The 14512-nt window shown below is 37.2% G+C and overlaps 1 protein-coding gene across 1 annotated transcript; it reads left to right on the forward strand.

Annotated features, from left to right (window-relative positions):
* Positions 1 to 5095: 5095 nt before the first annotated feature.
* RNF228 (ring finger protein 228) lies at positions 5096 to 12754 on the forward strand. The gene has a single exon (XM_081956388.1). The coding sequence runs from the start codon at positions 6440 to 6442 to the stop codon at positions 7391 to 7393; it is 954 nt and encodes a 317-aa protein (XP_081812514.1). The 5' UTR covers positions 5096 to 6439; the 3' UTR covers positions 7394 to 12754.
* Positions 12755 to 14512: the final 1758 nt, after the last annotated feature.

A 14512-nucleotide genomic window follows, 5' to 3' on the forward strand; every position in this document is an offset into this window, starting at 1 on the left:
CAGGACAAGAAGAAATAGATGGAAACTAATCAAGGAGAGAAGCAACTTAGAACTGAGAAGATTCCTGACAGTTAGAACAATTAATCAGTGGAACAACTTACCTTTAGAAGTTATGAATGCTACAAAACTGAAAGTTTTATGAAGAGATTGGAAAACCATGTGTTTGAAATAGTATAGGGTTTCCTGCCAGAGCAGGGGGTTGGACTATAAGACCTCCAAGTCTCCTCCAAATTTTGTTATTAAAATCATAATATTATTTTGTTGATCTAAAATTACCTAAGTTTTGTTGATGAAAATATGATTTTAACAAAGGGCAGCCCAACTCATTAATCTTTTAGAATGCAGTACATCCTGCCTAGCTCACAATTGCTCAAAACTGAGTTGAACCAATATTGTATTGCATAAACCACAATTGAGTTGATTTGCAAACATAGTAGACATCATGTATACATCGTACCTGGATTCCCACAGCTTGGGAAACCAAATCAATCAATCAAGCTACTGTTATAGTTCAGCATAATGGATTAACTGAATTAATATATAGTTAATTGTACTTTGAATGTAACAGCATTATAAATAATTTGTGTTCCTTCCAAATGGAAAATAGTTTTCCCCAGTCAAACTGATGTCAACAGCATTCATTCTTGCTACATTATTATTTTTAGCTATTTAGATTTTTAGGTGTCTGCAAAACTTGGGTCAGTCTTAGGTTTCAATAGTTTAAAAGCAAAATACACACATATAATTTTCATTCATACCAGCATTGAATATTAGTTCTACAGATATATTAACACATTGGATAAGCTAACAAGACTTCTGGGAGGTTCTTTATGTTTCAGTTTAATGGCCTTTTTAAAGATGCTGTGCTATGGCCGTTTTCTGACCGCTACTCAGAACTCTGAATAATTTACAATGGGACTTTTTATAGACTGTACTGACTGACTTCTATTTTTAATCATTTATGCATAATAACAGCATCACTTTACATGTGGAATGGCTTCCTCAATGGGGATCCACATGTATTTATTAATAGTACATTTACTATATGCCAATTCTACTTTTGGCACTTTTACAAACTTAGAAATAATCCATTGAAAGTAATGTAGCTGCTTCAAACAATTACTTGCAACCTATGTATCTACATATCTTTTAATTGTATTGATATAATCAGCTAAGGACAAACAACATATACATAATATTTAGATGGAAGATTCAGTTGTTGAAAAAAGGATAAAGATAATATTCTTCCCCCAGAAATGAGGCCCCCATTCTCCTGGCCTTGCAAAAAAGGGTTAAACATGACTCTGTGGTTTTGTATGGGGAGTACAAAGGAGTGTGAAGTTATGGAGTTAGTTAGTGCCATGGAAACCCTCCCTTTGCTGAAAAGGGAGGGTTTGTTGAAAAGGCGAGTGGACTTCGTTTTTCCTTGAAGACATTTTGCTTCTCTTCCAAGAAGTTTCTTCAGTTCAGAAGCTTCTTGGAAGAGAAGCGAAATGTCTTCAAGAAAAAACAAAGTCCAGTTGCCTTTTGAAAAAGTACCTTTGGTACACCCATGACTGAGAATCTCCGTATCCTGCATACCCAGACCCTCCCTTTCATTTGTCAACAATTTTTTAGGATTCATTACTCTTGGCTCCTTAATCTTTTTCTTTTCTCTTGGCTCCTCCATCTTTTTTGCATTCAGTTCTGGTCACCACAATGTAAAAAAGATGTGGAGACTCTAGAAAGAGTGCAGAGAAGAGCAACAAAGATGATTAGGGGACTGGAGACTAAAACATATGAAGAACGGTTGCAGGAACTGGATATGTTTAGCTTAAGAGAAAGAAGGACTAGGGGAGACATGATAGCAGTGTTCCAATATCTCAGGGGTTGCCACAAAGAAGAGGGAGTCAAACTATTCTCCAAGGCACCTGAGGGTATAACAAGAAGCAATGGGTGGAAACTAATCAAGGAGAGAAGCAACTTAGAACTGAGGAGAAATTTCCTGACAGTTAGAACAATTCATCAGTGGAACAGCTTGCCTCCAGAAGTTGTGAATGTCCCAACACTGGAAGTCTTTAAGAAGATGTTGGATAGCCATTTGTCTGAAACGGTATAGGGTTTCCTGCCTAGGCAGGGGGTTGGACTAGAAGACCTCCAAGATCCCTTCCAACTCTACTATTGTATTGTATTGTAAAAAAAATTTTTTAAACAAGATGCATCCGATTCACACTTTGAATTAAAATGGCACAACAAAATGAAAAAGGTCTGGGGAGAATTTGTCATAATACAAGTTATTTATAAATCTGATTAGTTCCCAGCAGATCTAATGCCATTGGCAGCTTGTCCAGATGGAAGATAGACATTAATAAAGACATTATCTCTTTTCCTCATCCAAATGAAAATAGCCATAGGATAAGAGGGCAGATCAAGCATTGACTTTTACAAAAAAAACTATTAGTCAGTGTCTTTATTGAATAATGACTATGTTGTCATTATAGTCAATATTATTGGATGAGAGGTTAAAAATAATTTTGCGATAATTTATTCATGAGGATCAATGTGGGTTTTTACTTAAAAGACAATTTAAAAGGATGGCATTAGAAATGTGTTGGTCATTTTGGAACAGCTGAAACTACATAATGAAAATCAAGCAACAGTGATTTTCTTAGATAAAGAGAAGGCTTTGACAATATAAACTGGGACCTTTCTGTTTAAACTTTTGGAAGATATGAATTTTGGACAGAATTTTATTAAACAGATTAAAATCAACATATTTTACAAACACTAATAATTGTCAATGGTGTTCTAAGAGAAACTTGTGAGATACAAAAAAGGGACAAGATAGGGATTCCTGTTGTCTCCTCTCTGTTTTAATTCTTGAAATAGTGAATACATATATATAAGACAAGATGAGAGAATTGTGGAATAAAGTTTTAAAATGAAATTTCAAAGTTTATATTATTTGCTGATGACGGTGTTAATTTTTGAGGATCTTCTAAAGGGAATAAATACATTAATGGGAAAATTAAAATAATTTGATACATTAGCAGGTTTCAGGATTAATAATCGGAAGACAAAGATTTTGACAGAAATATTAAAATAGAGGAACAGAAATTATGAAGAAATTGGATTTTAAGATTGAGAAAAAAGTAAAGTATATGGGTATCAGTGTGACAAGCATGGATTATATGTTATTTCAAAAATTATATTCAAAAAGTTATGATGTGGAATGAAGTTAAGATGGAAGAAACTACTTTTGGGAAAACATCTGTGATGTAAGTTAATGCTTTTCCTAGAATAATGCTTTTGTTTCAAATGATACTTGTTTTGAAAACAGATGCAGCATTTAAACAGTGGCAAAGGAATATATTTACGTTTGTATGGCAAAGGGGAAAAAAACACAAGTTGACAATATAAGATGTTACAAGATGGAAAGGAAAGATAAAAGTTGGGTTTATCTGATTTAGAATTGTATTTTGTGGCTTGCTGTTGGTCTGAATGAAGGAGTGGGTGAGAAATAGAAAATGTTTAGAATTAGAAGAACATGTATTTGTGTGGCTGGGATATTTGTAGTACAATAAAGGTCAATACAGTTTAAAATTTATTATATTAGATGTGCCATATTAAGAATATAGAATAAACACGAATCTTGGCTCGCCTGAAAAAATATTTGTGGCTCTCAGCACAAGACACATTTTACAGATAAGAAATAAGAGACAAACACAAATGATTAACATACTGTAAAATTCTGTCAAGGGGAATACAAAATAAAATCAGGAAAACAACTGATGGAAAGAGATATAACTGTCAATGGTTTTTCTATTTTCAATTATCAGAAACAAGAATTTATGGAATTGAATACTCTGACAAATATTCTCAATATTCTCAGTAGACTGACTGAACCTGTAATTGCTAAATATATAAAAAATATTGACATTTGAAACAGAAGAAAAACAAGTGAAAGAATGTTGGCTACATTTTTTGTTATAATATACAGATGAAACAATGAGAAATATATGCTTGTAAATAATGTATTTACATGTTAGAATCTTAAGGTGAACTTTTATGAAATGATGTACCATTGGTGTATGAAAGCAGAAAAAATAGTCAAGAAAGTATAAAGTTACTTCATGTTTGTGTTGGAAATATGAACAAGAAGAAAAGTTATGTTATCATGCAAAACAGCTAGATGGTTTTGGGTTCAAATGCAGATACGGATTTAGATAATTTTGAAGATTCTGAAACAAGAACCATTCCTCTTGCAACTAACGGATAAACAGTTGTAAAAATATCATGGAACTTTGTTTTTATATAAGGTAATCGCAGCATGATTATTGCAGGGAGAATTGTGGAGAAAAATCTGACAATATCTATAGTGGAGGAATGATTGGTGAGATTGTAGAATTTGCTGACATGGGGAAACTGACCTATTTATAGAGAAAAGATTATTCCTGATGTCTATTCCTGTGTGGAAACCCCTTATGGACTTTTTGCACAAAGATTTTTTTAAAAAATGAACATAAGATCTATGGTTCTGATAATTAGATCAGCATAGATTATTGAAAGAAGAGAGTCATGATGGAGCTTTAGAAAAAAACTATTGAAAGACCACTTCATTATATCTTTCTTTTGGGCTTTTCTTCTATCTCTTTCATTTTCTTTCTTTCTGCACTCTCGCTTCCTCTTTTATTCCTTCTTTTTCTTTTTTTCCCCCTTCTTACTTAAAAGATTCAATGTATGTGTGTGTGTGTGTGTGTGTGTGTGTGTGTGTGTGTGTAATTTTTTGTTGATAAATAAATGGAGACTAGTATAGATCCATTTCAAGCTATTTAGCTCTCATCAGCTAGCCATACCCTTACTGGGATTTGAACTTTGGCTATTTTACATGTTAGGCAGTTATAATAACCTGTAAGCCACAAGCTCTGTTCCCTTATCATATTATATATATGTACACAAATGAACAACAAAGCATGCTACAGTAGTCCACCAGGGAAGTGACTAGGACATGAGGAGAGCTTCCAGTCAGAAATGGGAGAATTGATATATAACCCAAAGCTGCACAGACATCCTCCTGGCCATGGCTGCAACCTGCTCTTTGAACAGGAATCATGAGTTTAAAAGGATCCCCAAATTGTGCACCATGTCTGTTTGGGTCAATGCAACCCATCTATTACCAAAGATGATACAGTCCCAAGATCAACAGGCCTGAAAATGCAGAGGCCTCTCAATCTTACCAGAGGTCAGTTGAAGCCTGTTATTTACTATCCAACCTCCACAGCTACCAGGCTTCTGGACAAGAATCCAGGGCATCGCTTAATTTGCCAGGGACAGAAATATATAATCGATTACACTGATGATACCTTACTCCATGGCAATGGATGAACTCATCTAGTGACTTCATGTAAATGTTGTCTAGAAGAGAGTATCAAACCCTAAAATACCCCCCAGAGTTGGGGGGGGGGAGTAGTCCACAGAGTAGTGGCTGAGGGAACAATCTCTCCTCCCTAATCAGCATTGACTGGTATTGATTCTGTAGAAAGGAGAACCAACACAAAACAATGCAGTTTACCCTCTACACACTGGGCCAATGTAGAAGGATACCACGGTATTTAGGCCTTTTAAAGCTCAAAAGCCAACTTCTGCCATCCAGATGCATCTGAGTGTCAAACTCCAGAATTCCCAGCAACAAAGCCTGACCTAGGAGTTCAGAATTGGTTGCAACAGTTAAGATGCTTTTATTGAGCTGTGAAGCACTTTGCAAGCTTTCCAAATACAGCAGAAGTGGAGAGATGAGCCAGTAGAATCCAGTGAGCACTTGTTGCACTGGTGTTAATGGTATCAGCTTTTCCACCCTGTGTTGGAAAGTCTGTTTCACATTTTTATATTTTTGGCTTTTTAGCAGCACCCAGAGTCATTTCCAGGATAAATTGCAGCCATTACTTTCAAGGGAAAAAAAAGGCGCACGGGAGTGCACTTTGATGTGTGTGTTTATCCCAATTGTTGCCTTCCTTGTTTTTAGGCAGCTTCCGGCTTTCCTCTCTGAGGAAATGAGATCATAGGGATGCTCTCGGATTTTAAGGGAGTGGTGTTGGCAGGGGCCCTGGTCGCTCGCTGTCTGGCTGCTCAGCCACTGGGAATCCGCACGTCATAGGGCAGCTCCTGGCTGGAAAACAGCATTCAGGTGGCGCCAGTAGCGAGAGGAAAGGGAGTCACCACCGAATCAAAGACATCCAGAAGGGTGGCGCCGGGAGAAGCGAAGCACGCACTACTGCGGCCGGCTGCTCCTGCCAAGAAGCGTCCGAGCGAAGCCAGAAAAGAACTGAGGAAAAGGCAGCAAGCAAACAAAAGGTCTCGGCTCCCCTGCCCACCGCTGCCCCCTCCCCACGCCCGCCCATCCCGCAGAGTAAAAGCTTAGAGGTGTGAAGAAAAAGATCCCTTGAAATAAAGCGATGGTATTATGGCCAAGGAGGAGCAGCAGCAGCAGCAAAGCGGCGACCAGACTGACAGCCTACAGGGAGGGACGCAGCGGGTTCAGGATGGCGAGAAGGAAGGAGTCGGGGAAGACCCGGCGAAGGGGAAGACTCCCGCAAGCAAGCCGGAGGCTCCTCTCACCTCCGAGGAGTACGAGTGCCGGATCTGCTACAACCTCTTCGACCTCGAGCGCCACGCACCCAAACTGCTCGAGTGCCTGCACACTTTCTGCCGGGAATGCCTCAGCGAGCTGCACCAGCGGGGAAACCACTCGCCCCACTGTCGGAGCGAGGCAAGCAGCAACTTTAGCGCTCCCGAACTAACCGATGGCGGTAGCTCCGCCGGCCCTTGCATCATGTGCCCCGTGTGCCGACACTGCACCGCCCTGCCCGAGGGCCAAGTGCAGAGCCTGCCGGTCAACACCAAGCTGGTCGAAGCGATCCTGCTTCAGCTGCGCGGCTGGGCGCCCCTGCTGCCCGAGTTGCGCCCGCAACACTTGTTCTTGCCGGTAGCCAGGCCGTCCCGCCAGCAGTTCTCGTCCGAGCGGAGCCTCGGCGCGGAGACGCCCTCAGGCGCTGTCTCCATACGGAGCGTCGAAATGGAGACGTACATCGAAGGGCTCAGTGGCGGCGGCGGCGCCAGCAACTGCGGGGCGAACTGCAGGAAGAAGGCGAGCTGCCTGTGCTTCGTCTTCGCCGTGCTCGGCATGGCCTTGCTGGGCTTCGCTTGGATGGAATGGCTGAACGGGTCCATTTTCCTCGGGGTGGCTCTCCTCCTCCTCTTCGCCTCCACCATGCCTTTTATGTACAACTTCCGAATTCGCAGCGAGCCGAGAACAATCTTTTTCACTCGAGCAGGAGGAAGCGGTCCAAGGGAAGGGCCCTCTTGCCGCAGCACTCCCGGAAGCCGCTCTGCGGTTGACGTGAGGAGTCGCTGTTAGGCCGGCGCTGTCTAGGAAAGGCGCTCCCCAATTTTCCGCATTTCTTTTTCTGGAGGGCTTGAGAGACTGCCTGGCGTGAATCAAAACAGCAGCTGAAAGTTTCACACCTATTTTTTTATGCTAGGAGGAGAAGAAAGGAAAGAAAAAGAAAGACAGAGAAAGAAAGAATAAAGAAAGAAAGAGAAAGAAGAAAAAGAAAAATTTGGTCCTTCTTTTCCTGAATGCCAGATTGCTTGCTGCATTTGGGCAAGGGTAAACAAAACACTCTGGGCAATTGTTGAGTGTTCTGCTCCTAGACAGACATGGGGTCAGTGCAGGCATGCTCAAAATATTTTGCAGCATAATATAGCGTCTTTTCTCCATGATTCAGAAGCCAACCTGATCAATAATTAACCCTTTTCTAAACTCCCCAAAGTGTTCTGTGCCCCACTTGAGGACAGTCATGTAGCTTAAAGAATTCAGGACAACACTCACAATTTGGTTCTCCAAACATTTTGCTGAAGTGGCCATCTAATGAAGGGATAACTCTAGATGAGTGTGTGGTAAGAAAAGTAGTTAATGCTTGAGGGGGGAAGGTCTCCCCTTGGAAAGATTGCTGCATTTCCCCCTGTGCCTTTACAGTTTGTATGTTAGGGTGGGGATCATCAGTTGTAGCTTTTGTAGAGCAATTGCTATCCAGTGCAGGCTACAAGGTTCACTTTTTTGGATCGTTAACTTTTTTAAAAAAGAAAATGGGGCATTAGGGGTGTGAAATACTTTGAAACGCTCTTGAAATTATACCAGTGACCAGCCAATACTGGTCCAAAATCTATAGAAATGAAGTATTTCCATTTGTGATGCAGCTGTTAAAGCATATGGAATGGCTGCAGAGGAACTGAAATTTTCAACCTGGCTCTTGTTAAAAGAATAAACAGGTTGTAAAGCTTTTAGGTAATTGACCTCTGCTGTTGAGTTGGTTCTGAATATTGATTTAGTTCTGATATCTACTTGTGCCAAAGTTCTGCCTGGGAATATACAGTATTAAGCAGAGCATGCCTCTTAAGTTTATACTGAGTGCCTTTTCTCCCTGCTTTTAAGAATATTCATCTCACACGTCTAAAAATAGTGAACATGATTTCTAAGGAAGGAAGAAATTCCTGGTAACTCAGAAATTGTGCACTACTTCTCCAATCAACCAAAAGATGTAATGGTCTGATTGGGTGCTTCTTACATAGAACTCTATATAGGTGGTCATAACAATCTTATGAATTGTTACTGTTGTACAGATATGGCAAGAATGTGGGCTGTCCATTTAAAAGGCAGCTCTTCAATACATTCTTCTGATATTATGTTCTCTTATTTGTGTACTCTGAGCAGGAACAAGCAGACTATTTTTTGTAATATTTTTTTAATTAGAATCTCTTGGTTCATTAGCTGGATTCAGACTCCAATTAGAAGTTCAGAGGGTAGGTAATCTCTTATGAAACAGGTGCCTGTGAACATTAGAATTGTGAAAGGACTAATCTGAATTGACCTTGCAATTCTTAAACAGAAATCCATATTCAGTTTTCTGTCACACTTTGTTTCAACAATGTGAGGAAAGAGTCTTTACTGGATGTGTCTCTATCATGGATAGATTCCTATCAACAATGTTTTAATTTCTGCACTGGACATGGAATTGAATTAGGTAGTTTAAACAAACTGTCCAAACTCTTTGATTGTTTCAAAATCTGGAGCTGTAGTTTAAAATTCTTCCAGAATATATTTTGAGTTTGAACAAAAGGTTTGCCATTTTTTTTTCTTCAAAAAAATACTTGTTTTTAACATTCTTATTAAGGCTAATTTCTATAATGCTATAATGTGGCATGTCTGGTTTGTCTTAGCATTTTGTAGGACTTCAGTAGTTTTAAATTCCGTTTTCCTAATAAGAAATCCTTTATTATTATTTTATTAGCTCAATGCATGAATCACACAAAAAAAATTAATTGGAAATTTGGAATCAATTTCTATCTTTAGAGATAAAAAATGATTTATATAACTTTCTTTAACTTATGTTGGGACTAACACAAATGCTAGTCTAAATTCTGCCTTGTTTCAAATGTTCTGTTAAGCTATATTTTGCTTAATCATAATGGTCAGTTCACACAATATACTAAACAATAAATGAACAAACTATGTTATGATTTACAATGATATATGAACCCCGAAATTGGGTCTTCTTACTCAGCAAGCTGAATAACAGTTGAAACATTGTGTTGGGTGCTATCCAGTTCTATTAAACCTACGAGAAAGTTTATTAATAGTTTTATCAAGATATGGATGGAACCTTTTATATAAAGAGATACCTGATAAATTATTATAGAAATATAAAATGCCTGTATGCTTTTAATATGAGAAAAATGTAAAAACAGTAAGTTTGCACCAATTTTTTGTTTGCTTCAGATATTCATGTACATATTATTTTAATAATTATTTTAATGTTGACTGATATCAGATGAATGCACAATTCCTTATTGGAAAGTGTAGTTTTTGTTGATATGGAATGAAACTCAGATCACATATGGAAATCATTCTTGATTCTACTATGAAAGGGCTAATTCCTTGCCAATAAAAAGCCGCTAGGCCTCATATTTATGTCCCTATTAATGACTGCAACACCTTGGACCTTCCATAGATGAAAGAATTATAACAGACCATGACCATAGTTTTTTTAATAATATTTTTACTTTAAATATAGTGCCAGCTTACATATTTGAAAATTAATTAATTCATGTTCAAGCCATGCTTGAATCTAACTGAATGATAGCTATGTACATTGGCCTTGTATATACATGTGATTTAGAGCCATTCTACATATTGCTTCAGCATATATTTGATAAAACTCTTTTCGGGATGAACCATTTTGGACACAAAGCTGATATACCATTGAAAGATTTTTTTCACTGGGTTTATAAAAACTTACAATGTAGCTGGCTCAGAGACTTGTGCAGTTTTAACCAATGTACATAATTAATTATGGTTTAGGATATAGCGTGAGCCCAGAAAAATGGGTTTATTATTAAACCATGATTCATTTAACTGGCTTATTGTGCAAATAAATCTTTCTTATAAAAACACATGCCATATATGATGAAGTTGGGAGTGAGAGAAAGAGCTCAACTAAACCAAGGAAAGTTCTGGTATTTCGTTTTTTTACTTGACATGCTTTACTAAGAATTAGAAGAAATGGAACTGCAAACCAAGTGATCTCAGACAGGCAGATGGCATTGCATAGAATAGGCTTAAACTATGGTGATATTAATATAGGTTAAGCTTGTTTTACTTGTTTATTTAAATTTACTACTGACTAGGGGAGAAAATGGCGACAATTATATTTAAAAAAACATTATTGTAAAAGTCTAAGGATTTAAGATACACACACAGATATGCATGCGTGCGGGCACACAGACACAAACTTCAGTATTTTGGAATGTATAGAACCTCTTGCTTTTATTGCTACTACCTGAAGAAATCAAACTTTAGCAGTATTTAATAGAATAATAAAATAATGCATGATTTTCTTTCCTTATCCTGTAATAGTGAATGGATGTTTACATAACACTGGATGTCAAAGGTTTTGCTTCCTGAACACTTTTGGGTGTATCTTATGGATTTCTGGCTGCTAATCACGAAAATAACCTGTAATTTAACCTGCAATGTTCCACATTGTAGAAATGTTTTGTTTTTACATACCGTAATTGCAATGTAAGCTCTTCAGTGCTTGTTGGTTATGCTGCACATATGAAAGAAACATACCAAAGCATGGAACTGTTGTTGAAGCACATTCAGTACACCTAATACAATTGTAATATCTGTGGAGAGCTAACAGTGACTGCTGTTTGGAATGCAGTTTGGATATATTGAGTACTATTATTACATATGCAAATGGGACAGCCATGCAAGATAGTCACATTACATTAAAAAGAAATGGTCAGTCTAAAATAATTTCATTCCAGCTCAGAAAACCACGGTACATGAAACACTTCTTGATTCAACAAATATATTTTTGCCTCAACTTCACTTAAAACTCAGTAACAGTGATGAAAATTTTTGTGAAAGTGATGAACTAGGAAAGTGAAAGCTTTTGTTATTTGAGACTTGTTATTCCAGAATAGCTGATGCCAAGATTAAGAAAGGCATTTTTGTTAGCCCACAAAACAGACATGTTACCAATGATAAGCAGTTTGAAGATCTGTTATGGGGCCTGAGAAAATCACCTGGAAAGCAGTCAAGGGTGTCCTTGAGAATTTTCTTGGCAAGTACAGAGCACCAAACATACATCCTGGTTGACTAACGTCTTACAGCATACAAGACTGCATTCATACTTTGACTTCTTTTTCAAAAATCTAGATGCAGTCAAGTGGCAAACATGGTGAAAGTTTTCACCAGGACATTGTCACAAAGGAAAATAGTATTGGGGCAACTGGAATAGATGACTATTGAAAGACATTACAGTAAGATGCATTGGGCATTGAGTACAAATTAAAATTAACAACAAAACACTTTTGGCCCTGTTGAATTCATGCAGTGTGTGAGAAGCATGTGATTAAATATGTTAGTCATTAAAATTTACTTTTATATTTCTCAAGATGCCTTTGTTATAAAGTCATTCAAAGTTATATTTATGTTCAGTTTGAAGGGGTCTATCATAATATTAAAAGTTTTTCAAGAAGCAAAACTTTCAAACAAAAATTGTTCTCCAATGCAATCATTTAATAATGACAAACACTTTCTACATCGGAATATTTATTAATATTCAATCAGTTAAAGGATACTGTTCTGGTAAAGGCTCACCTGCTGGCTATTGATGAAAGATGTTATCCTCCAAGGAATTATGTATCACTGTTTGTATAAACTTAAGTATAAACTTGACTCTTGCTTGAGAGTCACAAGCTTAAATCCAACTTTCCTCTTCATGTGAGAAAATATCCTCTATCTCAATATATTGCCTTTAATACCCTTGTACACTCAAAAGTGCATTGCCCTCTTGTTTATATGCTGGTAGAGCCAGATCAGGGCCTTCAATGTTCACCTCTATAGCAAGTAAAATACAAAAGCATTGTTTGTATATTTATATTGCGCTTAAGATGGTTTCTCCTTTTTAACATGCTGAAGTGCTATGTTGTAAATTTATACTTAAGCATTTTGTATTCGGATTTTTCATAAATAATTATGCATTTAAACTGCTATGGATTGTGCAAACTGTTAAACAGTTTTGGATGTTTAATACTGTTATATGGTGAAAGTTTTTTTGATGCTTGTTTTTTTATCATTCATCTGAGTTTTTCAATATGAACATGTGTTTCATGGCAACAATAAATTAACTATGAGTATGTGATTATATCTCTGTATTCCCAAATGATTACTCATTGCCCATTTCCTTTATATTATGTTAATTAATCTATCATATTTATCACATAGACCCATTATGATCAATTAATGCTTTCTCAATATCTGAGAATAATTAATGCTAAATATATTTAAATGGAAACTTGGTCTAAATAGTATGAAGATATTGATATTTGAAACTTCTTGAACAGTGTACCTACCTATGTGTGTGTTTCTTTGAAGCAATAACATTGCTCAGCTACTTATCACTAAGGTAGCTGAAATATAGGAACAGGAGGCCCAACAAACCACAATGTCATTGTATCTGTGGCCTACTTTCTGAATCACTTGTAAAACGAACTTAGTAGAAAACTGGTTGCTGTTACTTAAGTAGGTTCATCTCTGGGATCAAGAAGACTTTATTGCTTCACCGAACCCTGTGGAATAGGGTGCAGTCACAAATTTGGGCAGGCCTGACCCTGTCTGCCTTCCAAAGATTTGAAGACACGGCTCCCCCCCACAGGCACTGGTAAGATGGTTTTTTGAGCCTCTTGCTTGTTTTTGGTTATTTGAATTACTCTGGAGCAATTTGTTTCACTTAATTTTTTTGTTTTTAGTTGCATATGCTACCCTGAGTCACATATTAAAAGTATTAAGTTAAATAATTTAATAAAGATATACTGAGTAAGTTGTGGTTAATAGCCACATGGTTGTTCTAGCCACTTTGGAGTCCACAAATCCATTCTCCAGCTAGCACCCTGGATATTCAAGTGAACAAGTTTAAATGTTCTTAAAGCAACGGTTGGTCCCAAACTATGATTTTAGTTGAAGCTGAAAGAGTAGCTAGCATTCCCTTCCAAATGCATTTACTTCCAATTGAAAGGCTACACTTGCTTCAGCAGTGTTAATTCCAACGGTGAAGCAAGGGAATAGGACAGATGCAAGAACTTCTGGACCACTTAAAAGTGATTTTAGTTCTGTGGCAGAGAATACTTGTAGCATTCTAATAAAAGTTTCTTCAGAAAGTAAATGAACTTGGCATAAGACCCTTCCCAGTGAAATGGCCAATAGTGGATATGGCAGGCCAGTGTCCTAACTCAATGTGCATACAAGACATTAAAAAAAAACCTTAACTGGGGTTAAAGTACTCAACTGACAACTACTACTCAGGTTATATAACAATCACTTTTAGCCAAATCAAATCGTTTATTGTGGCCTAGGAGCCAGAAAGTACAACAATAAAATGCATAAATCTATAGTAATTATTAATAAAATCTGCAAGAAAATTATATAAAACACACTATTATAGTAATTGTGGTACTAATAGCAATAGTTATCATTAAAATGTGTGCTAATTCATAATCAGAACTAGGACAGATACAACAAATGATGACAAAAACGTTCTGTGCTACAAATATGCTTTAAAAAGCCATCATTGGGGCCCACTAATCACCTTCAACTATATTTTAACACCTCTCACTTCCTGCTTCCTGGTATGACTGCTCAGTAAGCACTTTAGCATCATGTGAGAGAAGTCTAATACTTCTTTTATTCCATTGATTTTTTAAAAAAAGATCCAAACTTGTTCATGTGTGAAAATTATGCTGATAATAGTAGAGGTATTGTTAGAACAATTTGTTTTAGTAGTTGCTGCTTCTCCCTACCTTATTTTCTTAGTGGAGTAGTGGCAGCTTAACCACTGATAGTCTGTATGACATATCTAATCATAATTAGGATTAATTAACCTACAAGCCTGTGATTACACTTTGCGGT

This window comes from Natrix helvetica, assembly GCF_964273705.1.
Source record: "Natrix helvetica genome assembly, chromosome: 5".
Lineage (NCBI taxonomy): Eukaryota > Metazoa > Chordata > Lepidosauria > Squamata > Natricidae > Natrix > Natrix helvetica.